This window comes from the organism of the source record quoted next, unplaced genomic scaffold, assembly GCF_019419815.1.
Source record: "Pyrus x bretschneideri cultivar Hongxiangsu unplaced genomic scaffold, Pyrus_bretschneideri_v1 Contig39, whole genome shotgun sequence".
Taxonomy (NCBI): domain Eukaryota; kingdom Viridiplantae; phylum Streptophyta; class Magnoliopsida; order Rosales; family Rosaceae; genus Pyrus; species Pyrus x bretschneideri.
The window spans coordinates 343,228-366,273 of record NW_025999712.1 but is presented as its reverse complement, the minus strand read 5'-3'; the positions used below and the strand labels follow the sequence as shown (position 1 = coordinate 366,273).

The 23,046-nt window shown below is 35.8% G+C and overlaps 2 protein-coding genes across 14 annotated transcripts; both read right to left on the bottom strand.

The window, feature by feature from the left end:
• Positions 1-698: 698 nt before the first annotated feature.
• On the bottom strand, positions 699-2,481 carry LOC103935281 (CBL-interacting serine/threonine-protein kinase 11). Its single transcript, XM_048564375.1, has one exon. The coding sequence runs from the start codon at positions 2,444-2,446 to the stop codon at positions 1,073-1,075; it is 1,374 nt and encodes a 457-aa protein (XP_048420332.1). The 5' UTR covers positions 2,447-2,481; the 3' UTR covers positions 699-1,072.
• Positions 2,482-9,267: 6,786 nt separating this feature from the next.
• On the bottom strand, positions 9,268-22,095 carry LOC103935278 (putative disease resistance protein RGA4). Of its 13 annotated transcripts, XR_007250927.1 has the most exons (16): positions 15,192-15,421; positions 15,016-15,089; positions 14,652-14,748; positions 14,403-14,516; positions 14,128-14,201; positions 13,917-13,986; positions 13,010-13,437; positions 12,838-12,930; positions 11,851-11,934; positions 11,649-11,745; positions 11,393-11,515; positions 11,158-11,314; positions 10,833-10,926; positions 10,543-10,731; positions 9,971-10,343; positions 9,268-9,812 (listed from the first exon to the last, which is right to left on the bottom strand). XR_007250927.1 is itself a non-coding variant. In XM_048564374.1 (15 exons), exons 1-5 carry the CDS (start codon positions 21,930-21,932, stop codon positions 15,329-15,331), a joined length of 3,618 nt encoding a protein of 1,205 aa, XP_048420331.1. In that variant the 5' UTR covers positions 21,933-22,095; the 3' UTR covers positions 11,393-11,515; positions 11,649-11,745; positions 11,851-11,934; positions 12,838-12,930; positions 13,010-13,437; positions 13,917-13,986; positions 14,128-14,201; positions 14,403-14,516; positions 14,652-14,748; positions 15,016-15,089; positions 15,192-15,328. The 13 variants fall into 13 exon arrangements, 12 of the variants coding, with proteins under 12 accessions (XP_048420331.1, XP_048420322.1, XP_048420321.1 ...); XM_048564374.1 differs by lacking the exons at positions 9,268-9,812; positions 9,971-10,343; positions 10,543-10,731; positions 10,833-10,926; positions 11,158-11,314 and adding exons at positions 15,485-16,473; positions 16,900-18,386; positions 20,724-21,670; positions 21,758-22,095 and having other exon boundaries at positions 15,192-15,348; XM_048564365.1 differs by lacking the exons at positions 9,268-9,812; positions 9,971-10,343; positions 10,543-10,731; positions 10,833-10,926; positions 11,158-11,314 and adding exons at positions 12,154-12,222; positions 15,485-18,386; positions 20,724-21,670; positions 21,758-22,094 and having other exon boundaries at positions 15,192-15,348.
• Between the last annotated feature and the right edge of the window lie 951 nt (positions 22,096-23,046).

Below are 23,046 nucleotides of genomic sequence, written 5' to 3'. Positions count from 1 at the left end.
GAACCTCATAAGATATCATTTTTCAAATCTGGACAATACTCGTTAACCCGACAAGAAATAACACGATCTGTTGACGAATCGGGTCGTTATCGGCTCACCTAATAAAAACCCGTTAACATAGCGAGTTTGCCACGACATGATATGTTAAGATCAATGTTCTAAAAAACGTTAGACGCTAGTCGGGCAACGGGTTGGCGCATAGGCGGATTTAGGTAAATTTCTTGTATATCTTGTAAATAAATGCATATTGACACTTACAAAAAATTATACTTGTATGAAATCCATGGATAAGATAATAAAAGAACAATAAAATGCAAAAAGAGTATCCAACAAGTCCAAAAGTTTAAAATCCATTAAGCATATATGTCATATAACCATAGTGAGAAGTATTGTAGGATGACACACGAACAACAAGTTCACAATTTTAAACCACTTAGACTTAGATAGGGCCTAGAGCCCAACTAATTTTTCCAATTGATTTGCAAGAAAACGCATCGGGTCACCACTGCTCAGCGCCTAGGCCATTTTTTAGAACATTGGTTAAGATAAGGGATATGACACTTCTAACCCTAATTACTGAGACTCACATACTTCTAAATTCTAATTACATACAAAAGTTAGAAATCAAAACACTTCTAACCCTTATTCTAGATAAATAAACGTCATTAGACCAAAGATTTTAAATACAAACACCAAAATTGAAAGAAGAAAGAATCAATACAATTATACAAGATGCATTGCAAAAGAGTCAGAGTTTTGATTAGATTTAAATCTAACCCTTCATCCTCTGTTGCCCTCATCAACTTACTCATATAATCTGTACAACTTAACTTGTACATTGCCCTATCAAAGGCTATATATAGATAAATTATACATGCACATATATCTCTTTTCCCTAATCCCAGTCTTAATCCCAGATTACAAAATCGGTTTAGTAATCTTTTATTAATCCCATTTGCCAGTACAAACACAACAACCCATTATCTTCTTCTTTTTTTAATTTTTATTAATTAATTACTTGATTAATTTTAATTACCATTCCAAAAAGCGACATGTCGTTCGACACCCACAATCAACATTCGTCGACTGGGCAAGCGAGCGAGGAGGAGGAAGGAGTTGATATTGACGATGAGGGACTTTGATCATCTGGGCAAATCAGGTAAGGCCTGAGCTTGTTCTTCCACAGCTCCTTGTACGGCCCGGCGTCGCCGCCCGTCCTCTTGGCCTCCACCACCACTAGATTTTCCGTCAATCTGGAAACCTCCACCCCGATTGTTAAATTCCCATTCTGCCCTTCCATCTCCAGCCCCCAATCCTTCTTCCTCCTCACCCTCAGCTTCTCCGCCTTTGCAAACTCCGCCACTCTATCCACCACGTTCTCCACTGTATCTTCCGAGATAAATCGCTCGCCGTCTTCCGCCGGGCTGCTGCTCGATGGCTCGAACAACCCGGACAGGTCCAGCCCGGCCGAGAACGAAATCAAATCGAACGCGTTCAGGCTCGTCACGCCCTTCTGCTCCTCCTCGCCGCCGCCAATTTTGGCGTCGTCCATCGAATAATCATCGTCGTAGAATTTGATCTCCTTGCACCCGCCTTTTCTAAACCACGGATCCTTCAAAATCTCGTCGATCGTGATCCGGGTCGCTGGGTTTGTATCCATGAGCCGACCCAAAAACCGCTTCAGATCCGACGACATCCATTTCGGGCACCGAAATTCTCCCTTGTAAATCTTCTTATACATGGCCATCAGATTTGGGTCGTTGAACGGCAGGAAGCCGGCATTCAAAACGTACAGTATCACGCCGCACGACCACACATCCACCTTGGCGCCGTCGTATCCCTTCTTCGTCAAAATCTCCGGGGCCACGTAAGCGGGGGTCCCGCATAGCGTGTGGAGGAGCCCGTCGGGTCGGATCTGGTTGGTCACGGCGCTGAGACCGAAATCCGAAACCTTCAAATCCCCGTTCTCGTCAACGAGCAAATTCTCGGGCTTCAAATCCCGGTGGTAGACGCCGCGAGAGTGGCAGTACCCGACGGCGGAGATGAGCTGCTGGAAGTACTTCCGGCTGAGATTCTCCGAGAAACGCGCCTTCGACACCTTGGCGAAAAGCTCCCCGCCTTTCACGAACTCCATGACGAAGTAAATCTTGGTCTTCGAGGCGAGGACCTCGTAGAGCTTGACGATGTTGGGGTGGCGGAGGCGGCGCATGATGGTGATCTCGCGCTTGATGTTGGACATGAGGCTGGTGCCGGCGAGCTTCTTCTTGTTGATGACTTTGACGGCGACACTCTGGCCGGTGCGGACGTCGCGGGCGTGGTAGACTTTGGCGAAGGCGCCGCACCCGAGGAGCTTGCCGAGCTCGTACTTCCCGAACAGGGCATTGTCAGGGACGCGCGGCTGCTGTGGAGCCAGCAGCGGCTGTCGTTGTTCGCTCTCCGGCATCATGGGATGCCGAGATGAGACCGAACCGGGGGGAATCGGGTCGGTCCGGGTTGTGGGTTTTGATTGGTTGAAAAGAGAGTGAGAGATGATAAATAAAAACGGGAGAGAAGATTTGGGGATTTTGTGTTTTTGTCAGAGGAGGAATGTCGGGAGTTTTAATTGGGAGGAGGAGGAGAGAAAAGTACGGAAAGGTTTTCGGTGGAAGCTGCGGTGGAGGATGAGTTTTTCTGTTGTAGGGTTTTAAGGGGATATCTTCCTATACGTGGGAGAGAATAGTTTTGTTTTGTTTTATTTTGTTTTTGTTTGGGTTTTGCGAGACCAAAATTAAAAAAATAGCAAAAGACGGTTTTTTGTTTGAACTTTTTTTTTTTTTGTCGTTTTTATTTTTATTTTTTGTGTTCAAAATGTAGGAAATTATAAAGGGTGAAACAAAAACATCATAAAACAAAATAGTTATCTAACAGGTCATCTGTTTATAAATTTCGTTTTCAGCCTCCTTACACTGTTTTTGGATGAAACATTACTAAGGAATTTCAAAATTATGAAAATAGAAATGACGGAATTTTATTTTTTAGAATTTGTAAATTTTCTTATTTAGTTAATCTAGAAGAACAATAAAACTTGAATACAATTTTTTTTATTTTTAAACTCTCACCCATATAAATTTAGAAATGACACTTATTTGCATTAGAATTTAAACTCGGGAACTGGAGGTCTCAAATTCTCAGTTTTTTTTTTTCCTACTCGAATATTCTAATCCTATGTTTATGAATCTAAAGAAGGAAGTTGGTGCATGTCAATTTATAAATTATGACTTTTGTTAATATTTCAAATTTATTTCTCTCAGTTCAACCATTCAAACATAGTGTTAGACTATATTTGGACAAGTAATTTGCAAGAGCAAAGAAATATACGCTGTGATCATGCTTCTGCGCTCGGGATAGAGTGCAGATGGTTGTTTTTTTGGATAAATCACATGTATAATAAAAGTGAATGGTGATTATCGGGCGTGGAAAATAAATTCGGCATTTAAACAACCTTCAAACCTTTTTTAAATTAAAATGTCCTAATTTCCTTGTCTGATGTCACAAAAAATAAAACTACAGAAACTATATGTGGTACATAAACGATTGATCGATGCTGCTACCAACCACCACCATCAGTTTTCAAATTCACTGCTTCTACCACGACCACCACCCTCGCCATCGATGCTTCTGCCAACCCCAACCCCATTCTCACCCTATTACTACCTTTTCCCTAGCAACAACAACGTCACCATTATCATCCTTGGTGACTCCCCTCCTCCACCACCACTAGCCACTACCATCGTTAGCACTCTACCATCACAACCATTCACATCTATACATCAACCACCACCACTCGTTTACAAACATATCATGTCTTCATAAAGCATATTTTTAAATTTTGCATTTATGTACCATTACAATTTCAGCCTCCTTAGTCCTTACACTGTTTTTAGTTGAAACCTTACTAAGGAATTTCAAAATTATGAAAATAGAAATGATGGAATTTTATTTTTTAGAATTTGTAAATTTTCTTATTTAGTTAACCTAGAAGAACAATAAAACTTGAATACATTTTTTTTATTTTTAAACTCTCACCCATATAAATTTAGAAATGACACTTATTTGCATTATAATTTAAACTCGGGAACTGAAGGTCTCAAATTCTCAGTTTTTTTTTTCTATTCGAATATTCTAAATTCCTATGTTTATGAATCTAAAAAAGGGAATTGGTGCATGTCGATTTATAAATTCTGACTTTTGTTAATATTTCAAGTTTATTTCTCTCATTCAAACATTCAAAGATAGTGCTAGGCTATATTTGGACAAGTAATTTGCAAGAGCAAAGAAATATACGCTGAATTAGAAAGAAATGAACTATAAAACTTGAAATGAGTAAATACAATGCATGATCATTGTGACGACATAAATAAGGGATTTGCAAACGACTAAATGCATTGTATTTACTCATTTCAAGTGCTCGTCTATTTGTAATGCATTCTAGCTAATTTAGCCAAAACCCTTTTTAGTACTTACAAACCCTTGTACAAACATTTAAGCTTCTACTAAGAAAAATATTAAGAGGCCGTTTGATAATGATTTCATTTTCAGTTTTTGTTTTTCATTTTTTGAAAATTGAAAAATAAATTCTTATTTGGCAACTACTTTCAATTTATATGTGAAATGAATTTGACCTTGTAGTTCTAATTGTATTCAAAACCTATTGTTTGCTTAATTTGTATTACTTGAGCCATTTCGAGAACAACTCAAGCTCATCTTGACACACATTGAATTGTATGTAAGCAAGTAAATACAACACCCAACAGACAAGAGATCGATGGCTCGACAAGCACTCAATGAGATCGAGTTACTCTTAGAGAGGGGGTCGAGTTTTGCTCGAGGGCTCCTCGAATAATGAGAACTAGGCAAACAAAGGGTATGAATGTTATTAGAAAAATTATAAGGTCAGCTAAGTATATTTATTAAATTGTACGACTCGTTTGATAACCAGTTTGTTTGTAGTTTATGGTTTAATGTTTTTGTGTTAGTGGGAATCAAAAAGTGTGGATGAAATGTCGTAAGAGAAAACTAGAAGAAATGTACAAAGAAATACTGTTAGTTACGCATAGAAATGTACACTCTTTCTAAAAAATGAAACTATTTAAAAGAAGAGAAACAAAAATCTACTTGTTGGATGGTTTCACTTTTGAGAAATGTTGTTAGAATTTCTTGTGGGAAAATTAAAATGCCCTACATTTTTTCTATAGTTATTAGATTAAACATTCATCCATTTTAAAGATTTGGTTAAGGTGCTTTGATCAATTGCCACCTCAATAATTTTTTATTTATTTAATTTTCATGTCATTAATTTAAATGCATTTATATAGAAGCATAAGGTAGCTTAGCAACTAATTATGTATAATATATGAATTTAATTTCGTCAATCCGCTTCTACGCATTAAATGATATTTTTGTAATAAAATAAAATAAAAAAATTAATTAACTAATTCCTCATTTCCTTATTATCAATATTTAAAAAAAAAATCTCTTTCTATTAAAAAAATCTCAATAAAAAGTCTTCAATACATATTTTTTTCACGTATAGATATATAAAAAATATACTTAAAACTTATGGTACATTTGAGAATAAAAGTATCAACTTTTGGTACGTTTAGATTTCAAATGTACCGAGAAACCAAATGTACCAAAAATTCAAATGTACCAAAAGACCAAATGAACAAAAAATCCAAAATGTACTACAAAACCAAATGTCTCTAGCTATCAGATAACCCTTTTTGGTACATTTACATTCCAAATGTACCAAGAAATACAAAAAATCAAATTCATTATAAAACTAAATGTGTCCATATTATAGGTAACTAGACGTAGCTAAATAATCAAACAAACCTTTATTATGTGTTGGATCTTCTAAATAATAAAATCTTACAATTTTTTTTATAAATATTCTACTATATTCACAAAAAAAGTAAAAATTATAACAAACAATAAAAAAAATGCATAGAGATGGATAATAAACGCTTAAATATAGGGATAATAGGAAAAGAAAAAAAAAATGAAATGTCCAAGAGAAGTTGTGAAAAACTAAAATTAAAAAAAAAAAATTGAACTTATGTGAAAAATTGAAATTAATAACCAAATTTTTAGGAAAATATTTGATCAAACTTTCAAAAGGAGTGTATGTTTAATCTAAAAAAATTAAAAAACGAGACGCCTATATCAAAACGCCCATTTTAATTTGTTATTTTGGGATGCTTTTGTTTTGTTTGTATTTCATTTGACTTGGGTTTAAGTTTCCGAAGTTGGTAACCTACCTACCTACCTACTTGTATATGTTTTTATTGCCCTTACCATATGGAGTGACTCAAGGAGCGAAGATTTAATTTGAGATTAGAGGTTGCTTAAACAGGAATAGCAACGTTAACATTCTTCTTCTACTTTCAAATAAGAAATCATACAAGAGTTTTCTAGTATGTTCTAGTGTATACTAAGTTGAGATTTTTTGTTATTTGATTCCTGATCAATCATTTAACGACCAATAATGATAAAATATTCCAATGTATAAAGTAACACTAAAACATATTAGAGGTACCAAAAAAATGCATGCATGCATTAATTTTAATGACCAAATATCTCAATGTACATAGAATATGTTGTAAACTACCAAGTTTTTTTTTTATTTATTTTTAAAGGATTAGTTGGTGGCTTGGCCACTATAATTTATTTTTTCGGAGGCCGAAATGACTCATAAAAGCTTTTCAGCTTTTTCACTCTTCCAAGAGCATTTAGTCTCCCTTGGTCACCATTATATGATTTACCATCACCAAAATCAAATTCATGTATGCATGCAATGTAGTAAAAACAACCTAATGACGGAAAATAGGGAAAATCTAACCTCCAAATATCTCAATACATAAAATACATCGTAACACACTTGAAATTTTCGGAACTATGTATGCATGCATGAAGGACAATCTTATCCGATAAATGTTTGAAGGCGTAAGACATATCTTGGATGAAGGTTTAGGTGTTGGCCATATGGGGTATATAATCATTTGAAATGACACACAATATATTTGAATATCGATTGGTCAGGGACAACAATTTGTGTCAAAAATTGTTAGTGTGTTTATGAAGCCAAAATGTGATCATGCTTCTGCGCTCGGGATAGAGTGCAGATGGTTGTTTTTTCTTGGATAAATCACATGTATAATAAAAGTGAAAGGTGATTATCCGGCGTGGAAAATAAATTCGGAATTTAAACAACCTTCAAACCTTTTTTAAATTAAAATGTCCTAATTTCCTTGTCTGATGTCACAAAAAATAAAACGACAGAAACTATATGTGGTACATAAACGATTGATCGATGCTGCTGCCAACCACCACCATCAGTTTTCAAATTCGCTGCCAACGACCACCATCACCATCAGTTTTCAAATTCGCTGCCAACCACCACCATCAGTTTTCATATTCACTGCTTCTGCCACGACCACCACCATCGCCATCGATGCTTCTGCCAACCCCAACCCCATTCTCACCATATTACTACCTTTTCCCTAGCAACAACAACGTCACCATTATCATCCTTGGTGACTCCCCTCCTCCACCACCACTGCCACTACCATCGTTAGCACTCTACCGTCCCAACCATTCACATCTATACATCAACCACCACCACTCGTTTACAAACATATCATGTCTTCATAAAGCATATTTTTAAATTTTGCATTTATGTACCATTACAATTTGGTCAAAGAAATATTTTTAGAAATTCAATATCATTAAGTTTCATCAATTTGAAATTCGTCATCTCAAAATTTCTTAGTGCTCTTAAACTTGTTCATCCAACATATGTAACCTTGATCGGTGAAATTTATGCTTGCACATTTGGTCGTGTCTTATCAAATAGTTTTAACGGATGTTCGAATTTGATTAGTGTTCTATGTAAGGCATGCACGGTTGGCCTCACAAAATAATAATACTTAACACTGTTAACTCTTTGTTAAACTGCATAACACGTGTCAAGTAAATAGATAGGAGACATGAAAGAAGACAGAAAATTTGAGACAGCGGACCTACATCCCGCTCGTTTAAGCTCTGCCAAATTGTCAATTCGATCAGTGCTAAAAAATTTATAAACTTCATTAAAATTGTGTTACTTGTGAAATAGTGGGGTGTTAAATGAGAAACGATTTAGTCATGGCAGTATAAGTGTTAACAACCAATCGTTACTTGATTGGAATGTTAGGTTTGAGTCCACCAGCTAAAGCTTCCTTCACGTACGTTATATGCAACAACGACAGGGTTTACTAAATTGATTACTAAATCAACAAGTAATTAACCTAATATAATATGACTATTTAGCAGAAATATTGAATGGCTAAAGCAGCATGGGCATAAGTAATACGAAGGGTCAATTAATTGGGACCAACAAAAATATTGAATGGCTAAGAATTAAACCAAAGATTTATAGTTTGTTTTGAAATGCATGGCTGCCATTGACAGGAGCCAAACCAACGACCGATCAGGAAGCAAACTTAGTTAGCTTATGTTCCAAAGCTACAAGAGCCAAGTGATTATAGTCTGATAGAGAGTGTGGCATTGGCACTACAATCCCTTTCTTTATAGCTTTTATCTTTGTCTTGCAAAACAAACTTCAACTCTCATTTCTGCCTCAATCCTCTAATGTCAGATATTTTTACACCGCTACACAGTGTTATCCAATCATCTTGTACTATACTGCACATATTTATTTATCTTATTTGGTCTCCCCCTATGACGGATTGAAATAGATAACCAACTATATTTAAAATTATGTTGAAGAAAGAAACAAAATAAATGCATCCAACTTGAAGGAAGAAAATCGAGGAATTATTGTTTTAAGTAAAGAAACTTATTTGTCCTCATATTCGGCTTTGTCTACTTATATTATAAACGTTGGTAGATGAATTATTTCCTATATTTTCATGCCAATTATTCCTAGGTTTTATTAAATAATTAATTTTAAAAGAGCTTTTTTACTTTTCTTTTTTCTCAATTTCAGCTAAGCTTAGCTGTGCACTTAAAATATTTGTTGTGATAAATTAACTTTTCGGAGGGATTTTTTGCAAGGCCCAGCGTAGAAGGAAGCTAAACGCTTTTGGAAAAATTCCTTTCTTTTGTGGCCTCTTAACAATTTAAGGGCCATGTACTTTCTCTGCTGTTAGAACATTCATGGACAATTTACTGTGTATTTTTTTAGAAGAGGTACGATATTCATTGATACGAGAAAGAATATGTACAGATAGTAGGATAGGGTGCATTTTATAGGGCCTCGATAAAAACCTTGCTGGGGATTTCAACCCAGTCGAAGGGAAAAAGAGCGTCCCGCACCACGAAAATATAAAACTTAACTATCCTCTATCAGAAAATCAGTGATTACATCAAGAGATTCCTCGAACCAAACTCATCGCTGTTCTAGAGTGAGTCCCAATTGCGCCAATCTGTGAGCAACCTTGTTTGTCTCCCTGCAAGCATGCTTAAGTTTGGTTTGTGGAGTGGAGCGCAGGAAGTAGCGCTTCTCATTTACTATACTATTCATCAACGACATGTCATCTTAGATTTAGCGCAGCAAGGACCAACGCTGCATCTCCTTCAAGTTCCACCAGTTCCTTGTTTAACTCTCCCACCAGCAAGATTGCAGCACATGCTGCCTCTATTTCTGCCAACAACGGTGAAGAGATGCCGTCCAGTTTCATCGCCAGCGCCCCCCACAAACTGACTTGTGTCGTTTCTTAGCACCACTCCAATTCCCCCTATCTTCCTGTTCCTTCCATGCCCCATTAAAACTGCAATTTACGAGTATTAGATGTCATCAGAAGATAAACAATCCTTTTCTTTTTAATCAAACAACAATATAATATCTATTCCAGCATTGCTATCATGGAGAAATATTGTTTCGAAAATATTAATAAAAAATGAAAATGAAAGAGCGAGAAACAATGACCTCAGCTCAAACCAACTTTGAATCTCAAGAGAGAAACGATCAACGCAGAAGAAAGCCCTTGTAATAATTCACCATCCAGAGATTCACCAATTCACCGATGAAAACTTGGTCTGCTTGAGAAGAGCTAACTTGTACTTCAACCGGAATATCAATATTCTACCGAATGCATACTGGTCTATTATCTTAGCTGAAACCCTAATCACCATCCAAGGTGTTGTAAATGAAGGATCGGCATTGAATGAAATTTATGTCACAAACTGTTACTGTTTGACAAAGGCTTCTGCGGAATCCCAAGTCAAATCGCTCCTCCATGGAATTTCCAAAGAAGTCAAGGACTGCATCTACTTTTTGAAATTCTTCTTCAGCTGTGTACCTGAAATTGAAGTTGTAAGAGATGAAGGGAATGTGTTTATCATTTGATTGCCTAAAAATTTGAAATATATGACTAGAAAGGATTACACTCAACTCATGCTAATACCCTTTCTATCAAATTTGAAGTATAATCTGCGATACCAAGAAGGTTGGAAATATGGAAGCACTCTTATTTTGTGCATGTAGTAAAAGTAAGTTACCTGCTTTTGGTTACGAAACACTTCATTCCAGCAACTTTGGCTGCTGCAAGGCCCATGCCCATGCCGCTTTTGGTTACCATACACTTCATAAACCTTGGGGTAAAGAATGCACATATGTTTGTAGGAGCAAGTAACTTCTTGTTTTCAGCTTGAATTTTCTGCTTAAAATAGAGACTACTTCCTTCATATCTGCAGTGCACATTTTATTATAAACACGATTAATTCTCGGCTATAAAAATGTTAATCCTTTATAATGGCATAAGAAAGTGTCTCAAAGAAGACAGTGTTACCTTCACAGCTCGAAGAACTCTGTAAAATACTAAGGTGTGGAGACAATGGTGAGTAAACACCATCAGGAAGAGACCCAAAGTACCCAGTATGGACCTACAACAACATCGTTATCATCAGGGCATTCCATGTAAAATAATTTACTATCTTAGAAACAACAGAGCAAACCTTGTTTCGCAACACAAATGACTCTTACGACATCGTTATCATCAAGGCATAATGACTAATAAGTTCACGGTGAATATGAAACGGAGAAAACCCGAAAAATTAAAAAAAATACAGATGTGCTTAGATTGTTCAATGTAAAAGAGAAGGAGAATAGCACACCTTATACACTGGAGCTGATATTACAGACTCTGATCCCAATAAAGCATCCAGAATTCCTTTCTTTCATTAAGGACAGTAATAAGTCCATAGCACTGTACGAACCTTCCATATGTGCAAGCTGGCCTACGTCCATGCTTAGTAGTTTCTGTGGTTTTTACTGTAATAATGTAGGTTACATTTTAAAAGGAGCATGAGAGTCTTTAAGAGAGCAAGTGAAGAGAGAGAGACAAGTTACAATTAGGGTAGTAAAATAGTTGTTTCAAATCTCAAGCTCTCCCTCCATTCAACAGCTGGCTGCTTCTTGCACTCTCCTTTCACAGTAATGCAGGGCACAAAGGACGCCAGGAAGCCCAAGCTTCTAAAGATCCACACAACACAAAAATAAACTGAATTCAAATCTTGTGCAAACTCATAAGGATGCATTTTGATATGATGACGAGTATCAAACAAAGGATATTGATCCAGTTGTAATCGACAAGATAAAAGATTACCAATTTCTATCCAAATTAAGATTTGATGCTAAGGAAACATGATTGAAGTTGAAGAATGATACTGATCCACGCATGAGTTTTGGTTGAAATCCCAATTCTGCATGTACAAAGATAACACCAAAACAACTTAAGAATAAATATAAGCAACAAATGTCAAGTTTTCAACTGATGGTAAAATGTTTGGAATTGAAGATTCATTTACCTAATCAATAGTGTGGGTACACTCTGTTCGTCAAGTTACTCGAGGTTTCAATCACAGAGAAAAGTGAACTGAATTCAAATCTCTCTGCATACAATTTAAATATTTGTAATCATAAAAATCTCAGTCCAAAATCTTTATAAGAATAATAACTATTTATTTTATGGAAGATTCAAAGACAAAGCAATTCCAGTTATTTTGCCCACTTTCCTCGTTATGCAAGAATCAGATGAATAAGGAAAGTGCTACAATTTTCATCAGGATAAAAAGTCATTAATCCGTAATTTTAATCTCATTTGAACACACCAATAACAATATCACTCTCGATAATTTTCACTGAATCCCCCAAAAAGTCCCAAAATCTTGAATGTTCTGCTAGGAAAGACACAAAAATCAACAGTAATATCATTCTCGATAATTTCAGCAATAATATGGGTACTCAACAGTGCATCAAGTTACTGAGCGATATCAACTGCAGACACAAAATCAATAGTATTCAAATCACTGTGCATACAATTCAGATTTTACAAGTAGCCCCAAAACTATTAGTCCAAACTTCATAAGAAAGCAATTACAACAGTTCTACATATTATATCAACATTGTTATCGTGAAAACAAGTCTTGATTTGCTCATTGTGTAGGAACCAACAGAATAGGCGAACTGCAAGAGACTAATGCAACAAATGTGATAAATCTACCACTACTGTTGTGATCAGGATTAAATTTCAAGAGCTGATAATTTTAAGATAACAATCTGCCCAGAAGAAAAATTCCACTTAAAAAGTTTTGGAGCAAAACATTGTGATTCAGAATGAGAACTAGTATGGGCCTGTGTAACTAAAATGGATCAACTGATGGTTGAACAACCAAATCCGCTTAGATTGGCAATTCAGAATTTACATGCTAGCTTGAAAAGGATTGTAAGGATGAAACAATATCTAAACCAACAAACACTACTTTTTGGGAAAAACATATCTTGTGCATCAGTACCTGGACTCCGTTTGCACCTACCGCACTACATTGTTCCAGTTGAGTAAGAGCGTCATGAAAAATGCCAAGGGATGCTAAAAGAGTTAAATATGCCTATTGGAAACACAACATATATAGTAAGTCAACTTAATTACTAGAAGAGCAAAGGAGATAAAGAGTTTGAAAAACTTACATTGCTTAATTCACTGCGACAGTAAACTGCGGACGCATTGCATAACTTTGGCAGAGGGTTGATTCATCAAATTCTTATAGTTCCTAATCCCAGCTCGATAAGGGATGTTAGGTCACCCAACAAGTCTTTGTAAGAAGTGAAGTGTTAAGCCTCCACTCCCTCAAGTGGTTGATACATAAAGCAGTTAAAGAAGTGAAGTGTTTAATTTGATGGGACAGAGACTTGAGCTTTGGCCACCCTTTAAAATGTAACGATTCAAGCTACCATGATCAACCTTGAACATCAGGAATGGAATTGAGCTCCTCCCAGAACCCACCGAAGGTGAAGTTTATCCATTTCGGGTTTGTAGACCTTTCCACGATTTCTTAAATTTGCCAAATTATAAAATCCCTAACTTAGCATTGCATCTGATGTTCTTTACCCAATTTCTGCAATAATGCAGGTATTTGACAGTTCATCAAGTTACCCAAGGGTTATGAAATAACGATTAAATTGTCAACTGAATTCAAATCACTGTTCATACGATTAAAAAATATGTTAAAAAATCACAAGTAAACATAAAAATATCAGCCCAAAATCTTTGTAAGAATAATAATAGACGGAAAGCAATTGCAGTAAATCTATATTATATTATATGAAAATGGTTTTACATGATCACAAATCTTGGCATAACTCTTCCAAGTTTCTAACAAGATTTGAATACCATGAACGGGTTATTAAGCTAGTGGTTCAGCAATCCTACAGATGAACTAAGAAACTTAACATATCGAATTGATGTTGCCAGAACTAAGAAAGATATATGTAAAGGAGAATGCCCACATGGTACCAAAAAAAGAGGATGGCTAGCTTGGTAAGGATTAAAAAAATGAAGGCAGAGCGAGAAATTTAATATACTGTGCATAAGTACCTGGACCAAGTTTGCACTTACTGAGCATCCTGAAAAACACCACAGCATGCCAAAAGAAATATAGATGCCACTAGAAAACACAACATATATAGTAAGTCAGAAGTCAACAGTACAATGCACTGATCAATTAGAAGTGAAGGGAAGAGGAGGTGCGGGAAAGTTAACATATATGGTCAATCTTTTGTTCATATAGAAAAAGTAATTTACCCACTTTTGGTTATGATACACTTCATTTCAGCTTTGGCTGCTGCAAAGCCTATGCTGATGTCCTCCACCACAACACAACTGCAGAAAAAGGAAAGACGTTATTTTTACAGACTCTCATCCCCAATAAAGCGTACAGAATTTCTTGTGTTCATTAAAGACAGCACTAAGTCCGTACAGAATTTTTACTATAATAATGTAGGTTACATTTTAAAAGGAGCATGAGAGAGTCTTTTAGAGAGCAAGTGAAGAGAGAAAGAGAGTTTCAAATTAGGGTAGTACAAAGGTTTTTTCACTTCCAATCTCAAGCTCTCCCTCTATTCAACAGCTGGCTGCTTCTTGCACTCTCCTTCCGAACCAATGCAGGGCACAAAGGATGCTAGGAAGCCCAAGCTTCTAAAGATTCACACAACAGCAAAAATCAACTGAATTCAAATTTCTGTGAAAACTCGAAAGGATGCATTTCAATTTGGCGACGAGTATCAAACAAAGAATATTGATACGGTTGTAGTCGACAAGATAAAAGATTACCAATTTGTATCCAAATTAAGATTTGATGATAAGGAAACATGGTTGAAGTTGAAAAATGAGATTGATCCATGCATGCGTTTTGATAGAAATCCCAATTCTGCATGTACAAAGATAACACCAAAACAACTTAAGAACAAATATAAACAACAAATTTCAAGTTTTCAACTGATGGTAAAATGTTTGGAACCAATGGAATAAGCAAACTGCAAGAGATGGAAGCAACAAATGCGATAAATCTTCCACTACCATTGTGATCAGGATAAAAAGTTATTAGCATGCAATGGCTGAAAGGATGAAATCATGAAACAAAATCTAAAACAACAAACACCATATTTCTGGAAAAACATATCTTGTGCATCATTACCTGGACTCTGCTTGTACCTACTGCACTACATCGTTCCAGTTGCGTAATTTCAATCCAAGTATTGTCTCAGAATACTGATCATTTAAGAGAAGAGGGAGACACTGAATAAAAGAACAAAGGATATAAACATATAACGTCAGCTCTGTAATTTGATTTCAATAATTTAAAAAACTTACTTCTGAAGTTTGGAATGTGAGAAATCTTAGGCCAATATGTGCTACTTTTGACACCAAACGATAATAGCTTTGCGCATCCTCTTATCCACAATTCCTGAAGAGATGGACATTGTTGTGGAAGAACAGGTATGCTTATACTAGTTGTCTCCGCCCCAAACTGATATAAAAGGAGAGCGAGAAGGATAAAGAAATTATGTTATACTAGTTTAAATTTGAGTGTAGTACTAGTGGAGACACGAAATAAAAGAAGAAACGTTGGCTCTTTAATTTGATTTCAATAATTTAAAACTTACTTCTGAAATCTGGAATGTGAGAAATCTTAGGCCAATCTGTGCCGCTGTCCCTCCTGCATCTTTCCTCTAGAAGGGGATGGCATCTAATAATATGGAGAGATTGTATTTTGGTGAGGCGTTGCATAGTCTTCAGATTCTTGCAATAATAAATCCTCAGGTGTGTAAGGGATGTAAGGCTACCCAACCATTCTGGCAAAGTCTCCACTCCCTCAAATGAAGATATCCACAAATATGTTAGAGAAGTGAGGTGTTGAATTTGTTGAGGCAGAGACTTGAGCTTAGGCCAACCATACAAGACTAAGCTTGTAAGATGCATTAATGATCCAACTTCAAAATCAGGGAAGGAATCGAGCTCCTCCCAGAACCCACCGATAGTCAATGTCTCCAAGCCATTGGGCCACTGTAGCCCCGTTGGCAGATATTTTAGGTTTCGCCAATTTAAAATCACCAAAGTACGGAGAGAATGGAGGTGGTCTAAACTTGGAAGAATGTGTAAATTAGGCATATCCCCTATTGACAGAGTCTCAAGAGAGAGTGGGAATTGTAGGCTGCTCACCCAACTTCCTAATCTTTCACAATTTACAATCCTCAGAAGTCGAAGGGAGGTCATGGTGCGCAAGTCTGAAGTAGATTGTAGGCTAATGCACTCCTCCTCCTTCTCAGCTCTGCTACTTTTGACACCAAACGATGATAGCTTTGGGCAATTATATATCTCCAATTCCTGAAGAGAGGGACATTGTATGCTTGATAAATCACGGCACCCAATGATTGTCAATTTCTGAAGAGAGTCGGTGAGGGACCCGCTGCCTTTAATTTCAATTGATGTGAGATTATTGCAATTCTCTATACTCACTTCCACGAGAGAGGCCCATAAACTCAATGGGCTTGATAATCCATTGCATTCCCATATTCTCAATTTCTGGAGAGAGGTGCACTTCTTTAACCCACTCGGTAGGTGTGACAATCGTCCACAATATTCAATCTCTAATTTCTGTAAATAGGCCATGCCCTGTTCAATTTGAATCAACTCTAGACTAGGACATCCCTTGATAGTCAGTTCCTCAAGGAGAGGGAGGGTGTCTAGCCCATACGCCAAATGCCTCAGGTTTTTACAATTCGAAATAACTAATCCTTTAAGAGAACCGCAAGAACCAACTACATCTGGGGTAATACAAGTTAAATCATCGCAATTCTTTATAACCAAAGAATGGAGATTATTATTCTTCTTCAAAATCCCTGGCGGCAAACAAGTAAGCTCCTTAATACCACTTATTTCGAGAGAAGTGAGAGTTGTTAATCCATTGCTCATTTCTTCTATTGGTGTTCTGCTATCACAAGAAGACATCTCCAACTTTTGGAGAAATGGAAAATGACTCGGAGCATTTCTCAATTTGCAACAATTTTTGACGGTCAACTTCTCAAGACAAGGAAAAACCACAACTTTTTTTCTTGACATTGTTGGTGCTTGCTTCCATTCATTTAGATCACCACACTCAAAAATATATAATACTTTTAGCGCTGGAAATAAAGTAATTATCTCCTCACTTGTCGTGGCTACATTGTGGATAAGATCATAACCATAGAACTCAGCTCCAACACATTTCAAGTTAGCCATTCCTCCAATAATAAGCTCCGTAAGATTGGGTAGATGACCGAGCGGTGGGACTACTTTACATTTGTTGCATTCACTTAACTTAATCTTCTTCAAGTTGTTGAGCAACCCACTCATCATCCACGTTGGAAACTTATCGCCCATGAAGTTTTCAATACTTAAGCTTTCCAACTCAAGATGTGGTCGAAGGCCTTCTAGGACATCTTCCTCCACGTTGTTGTTAGTTGTTGACCTATCTTCAGTCCAATTGAAGCTCACATGGCGTACTTTCGTCTTATCCTCTAACTTAGCTTTCTTTGCTTCTTCTCCATTCTTTACGTGCTTCAAATTACAAACAATTAATTCACCCTTCAATTGTTTCAAGCCAGCCAACTCTTCAATTCGACGACCAATCTCATTACCCACCGGAAAGTAAGGTAATGTTCGAAGGCAAGTCAACCGTCCTATCCCTTGTGGGAATTTGATATCCTCATCAAAATAGATATGTCTCAGGTTGATCAAGTTTTGCAGTTCTTTCGGAAACTCTTCAAGGGCACAATTCACTGCTCTTAATGTCTGAAGGTTATAGAGCTTGCCTAGAGATTTGGGGAGTGCTTTGAATCTTGTTTTAGAAATGTCAAGATACCTTAAGTGTTTCAGCCTACCAACTGAAACTGGAAGTTCTTCAATATTAGCATTCCATAAATTCAAGACGCGTAAAGCTTTGAACCGTGGAAGAATGTTAGCAGGAACTTCACTGTTGTTGGAAAACAGTGACCGCAATTTCCAAGCACTTCTTGCTGAAATATTTTCCAGTGTAGAAGTAGAAACCCAAGCAACATGTCGAATCTCAAGTGTATTATCTCTGCCACATAAGTCTCCCATCAAGCTTTCAGATTTGGACACAAGTTCTGCCAAATCGTGCACAAGATCATGCATCTTGCATTTGGTAACAATGCCATTGTCACCCATCATAGCATCTTGAAACAAGGAGCTCTGCAATAGAATATCAAAATACTCATTGCCTGTGTCCTCCATATCTTTACTTTCGTCATGCGAAGCTCGGAGTAGTCCTTGAGCCATCCAAAGTTGAATCAAGTTGTCTCTTTGAATTTCTAAGTCTTTCTCGAATATTGAGCAATATGCAAAACATTGCTTCAATGATGATGATTCTAAATTGTCAAAACTCAACCTCAGGACTGGCATAATACTACTATCTTCTTCTTTTAATAGGTTGTTCCATATTTTATTGTTTTTCAACGATGACCATTCTTCAATACTTCTTTTAGTTTGCAAAATGCCTCCCAAAACCTGTTAATTGGATTAGAGAGTTTCTATGACATAATTATCTACGGGGTATAGTAGTTCAACTGAAGTTGATGGAAAAGAAAAAGAAAAACAGGGAATAGTTTCATTTAATTTCAAGAAAAACTGGGAGTAGTTTAGATCTAAATTGACTTTAAACTTTAAACTATTAGATTGGAGATGCCCTAACAAAATACCAATTTAAGTCATAACAAAATAATTCATCCAATAACAATGCAAATGCTTTAAACCGCTTCAACTAATTTAACTGATTTTTACTAGACTTGTTCCTTTTTCTAAAGTTTTTATCCCTCTAGGAAGACCAATGTAAATTGAATCTTCAAATTCGAACACAATTCATCATTTTGCAAATAATATAACTAAAATTCAAGGGGCTTAGACCTGTTTGTTTACTACCAAACAAATGAATTTGAACGACAACCATGAAAATGAACGGTTCCATATTATACTGTTTTTCAAATGACAATCATTCTTCAATACTTTTTTTGGTGTGCAAAATGCCTCCTAAAACATGCTAATTGGATTAGTGAGTTTCAAAGGTGTCCGAAAACAGTGTAGAAAATCGAGACTTGTATAAAATTTGGAAGTTTTGGCTTCCTTAATTATGAATCCCCTTGCCTAAAAGGACAAAATCTAAGCCATGTGCAAAATTATATATTAGCTTCCATTATTTTTGGTGTTTGACGTATTTCCCAAAGTACCCATTAAGTAGTTAAAACTTAAAAACATGTTTTATTCTTGATTTGTTGGGATAATGAATTAATTTTATAGGATATTTGGCCAATGGTCAATAAAAACTTTACTAATTAGCCATATATCAATGGATAATTTTATTTTTAGACATAATTAATGAAATATTTATAGTAATTATGCATAGGTCAATAGAGCATGCCACGAGCTAGTTATAAACTGACTATTATACCCTTCTCTCTTCACTTTATTTCATTCCTTATCTCTTTCACTCTCCTTATTTACTTCATTTTCTCCCAATTTTCTATCATGTCTCTATCTCCCCTTCTTTCTCTTCACTCTCTCATGTTTATCTCTCCTATCCATGCCTCTCTATCTTTCATTCTCTTCCATCAAACCTGAACAAATAGTTCGATTAATCCCAGTGCTCTGAAACTTCCCCATTACCAAACACAATCACAATGGCGAGAGGAAAAAATGAAATTCCAAAAAAAGTGCAACAATCGGCAGCAAAAACAAAACGCAAGCAAAAAATAAAAAATAAAAAAAAATAAAAAAAGTGATGTAATAGATATCCAGCAAATCTTCAAAGGCTTTGGACATGAAGATTGTCTTAAGGGTAGTGTCCATCAAAATCCTCTTGAATTAAAAGTGCGTTTGCAAAGAGTTTTGCAGTTTGCAATTCAAAATCAAGAAACAGACACGTCGTGTGTTTAAATTTAAATATAAAAGGTTGCACAAGTGCAAAGCATAGGAAATGAAAAAAAAAACCAGAAAACAGACACTGCAACATAGTGTCTAAATCACAACGTAAAAAGAAAAGAAGAAAAAAAAAAGAATCAGGAAACAAACACTGCATTATAGTGTCTGAATAAAAATATAAAAAACAGAACCAGGAAACGAACATTGCATTGTAGTATTTGAGTCTAAATGTAAAAATAATATAAAAAACAGAGCAAGAAACGAACATAGTGTCTAAATCCAAATGTAAAAATTAGGAGTTGTGTGAGGTGTGAAAAATAAGAGGTGTGTGTGATAAAAAAAAAACAAAAAAAAACCAGAAAACTAACACTGTAACGCAATGCCTGAATCCAATAAAACCAGAATCAGAACATAGACATTTCGTTACAGTGTCTAAATCCGTATTGACTTATTCCAAAATATGAAAATATGAGAAAATGATTGTCATTTAAAGTGGATGCCAGCTGTAATAGCACATTTTGTAATTGTTGTTTATCTTAAATGTATTTAAGTATCACAATACATGATTGATGTATTTATAATTAACAAAAATATGATTGATATATTGTTAATATTGTAACTTTTTATTGATTTTATACCAAATCACCCAAATTTTATCTAGTTTCTGCCTCGTTCAAATCAATAAGTTGCTATTGTTGGTTTTTGGAAAAAAAAAAAAAAAAAAAGGTTAGAGACACCACATTTTGTATACTATATAATGTATAAGTGATGTGTATGTGGTGATATGTCAATTAATAATTTTAGTGAAATTTTCACACCATCTAAAAGGTCTTTCTACGCAATTGTACTTTAAAAATTCAAATTCAATTCAACCATTTTCAAATAATATAAAATAGGTGCAAATCTCACGTTATATATAATAATACATACCTTTGCCACCAATGGAACACCACCGCAATTTTCAGCAATCTCCCTTCCAATTGTATCAAACTTAGGATCAATGTTATTGGTGAAAGCTCTATTTTTCATGATGGACCAACATTCATCCACAGAAAGTTTTCCCAATTCATGTCGCGGAAGTAGCTTTTCTGAGATTGATGCGACTTCATCTTCGCGAGTGGTGACAATAATTTTGGAGCCTTTAGTAGAACTAAGCTTTGCCAAACATTCCATGAAACTCTCCCATAGTTTGGAATTTTTGTTCCAAACGTCATCAAGTACGAGTAAGTATTTTTTATCTTTCAACTCTTCATCAAGGGACAAAAGCAGAGTATGCTGATTATCTTTAGAAGGGGCTTTTGCCCGATTAAGCTGTTCTGACATTTGATGTAGGATGAAATTGACGTCAAAAGCGTCGGATACACAAATCCAAATTTTTTTTTCAAAAAACTTGTGTATCGAATCCTCATTGTAAACTGACTTGGCCAATGTTGTTTTTCCGAGGCCTCCCATACCCACAATCGCCATGACCGCAAGATTTTCTTGATTGTATTTGGAGTCGGTCAAGGTTGTGACTATTTTTGACACATCAGCTTTCCTTCCAACGGGTATTTCATCTTTGCCAAAGAATGCGTTGGTTTGTCTATCCCATCTAATCCCCTGAGAGGTTGCATCTGTATTCCTGGAAACTAGTCCAAAAGTAGATGCTTCACTCCTGAGATCCACCAAGGATGCATTGATCTTCTGGATTTTACGCGCCATTTGAAGACGAAATGCAAGTGGATTGGAGATTGAAAAGAAGTTCAGAACCTTTCTCTTCATATGGTTTTGGATTTCGACTTTACGCCGATCAACTTCGTACTTGAATTCATCCAAGACATCCTCAGCATCTTCAGCTACGCCTTTGAGTTTCTTCACCCATTCCTCTATTGCCGGAGCTGTTAGAGAATGAAAACAAGTTAAAATACCTTATCATTGTAGCATTTGTGCGAGAGATTATAAGAGAATTCAAAAATATATACTACCTTGTGGTTTGTGGGCAACATCATTCAATAAAAGTTCAATGGTAGTGAATGACTCTCTAAGCTTTCGAAGTTCAGCTTTGAAACCCCATGCAAGACAGAATTGTTTCTCAGCAAGTGAAAGCACCTTTTCCAGTATTCCCTTCGCAGCAAAAGTAAGCACAGCTTCAGCTGCCATTCCTACAATTCCCCTACTCCACTCAGCTCAGCTAATCACAGTGTTTATCTTCTCTCTTAAATTACAATGACAATTCAAGAGCAATGGAAAATGATATGATAGACAACAGATGCCGGTAGGTTTATGTTCTTTGTATAAGGTGAAAAAGTGGTGCATCGTCCAAATAATTGATGATAGATAATAATTGAATGAGATATTATTCCTATCAGAAACAAATAATTGAGGATAGAGTTACTTTAGACGTGGCTCCTCCTTGTTCACTTGTTCGGTTGTGCGAAAAATTTAACGTCAAAAAGAGGGTGCTGCATGCAATAATTGAGGGGTACATTCCCAAAAGAATTTGGATCCTCTTCTAGCTAATGGAAAGGATTCTCCTCATCAATCATCCTGAACCGTTAAATTTTTATCTAATGGTTATAAACAAGGGGTCTCTTTAAAGTTATAATGATTGTAGCCGTTGGATAAAATTCAACAGTTCAAGATGATTGATGAGGAGGATCCTCTTCATTAGCTCAGGAGAGGATCCAAATTCATTCCTAAAAAGGATTCTCTCTGGATTCATTACGTGAGAATTTAGAGATTTTCATCTTTCAGCTGTTTATTATGTATCGTGCAATCAATTTTTATCAAATACTAAAAATCAAATAATTTTTAACTTCACAATACACGAGAAACTGTTGAAATATGAAGATTCTTATATCCCCATGTAATGGATCCGGAAGAGATCCTTTTTCACAAAATTACTTTTTATAAAGTAATTATCACCTTCCGTCCAAATAATTGATGATCGAGATATAAGTAAATTATCTGCTGAGATGTCTAAGTCTGCCCTCCTATAATAATAAAAGGTAAATTTAAAGAAGTTTTAACGAAAAACTTACTATACTATTTATTTTAACAAAAAAATTATATTTTTATATTAAAAAATCAATCTTATTACTATTCACTTTACCCTTTATTTTATCCTTATTATTAAAACTCAAAATTTTTAAATTTTTTTCATTAGTTTCCTTAAATTTAAAACCATCCTGCAATACTTTGGCTGGCTTAAGGCTTGAAGACTAAAAATGCCTGGTTAACACATCCCCACTGTCATTGAGTTGAGAGAAACTTT

Coding starts and splice junctions, on each gene's coding strand:
- LOC103935278 (XM_048564366.1), bottom strand. CDS start 21,932: ATGGCAGCTGAAGCTGTGCTTACTTTTGCTGCGAAGGGAATACTGGAA. Junction 18,387..20,723: donor GTGTTCCATTGGTGGCAAAG/GTATGTATTATT, acceptor TCCAATTAACAG/GTTTTGGGAGGCATTTTGCA. Junction 15,349..15,484: donor TCACATTCCAGATTTCAGAA/GTAAGTTTTAAA, acceptor CTTTTATATCAG/TTTGGGGCGGAGACAACTAG.
- LOC103935281 (XM_048564375.1), bottom strand. CDS start 2,446: ATGATGCCGGAGAGCGAACAACGACAGCCGCTGCTGGCTCCACAGCAG.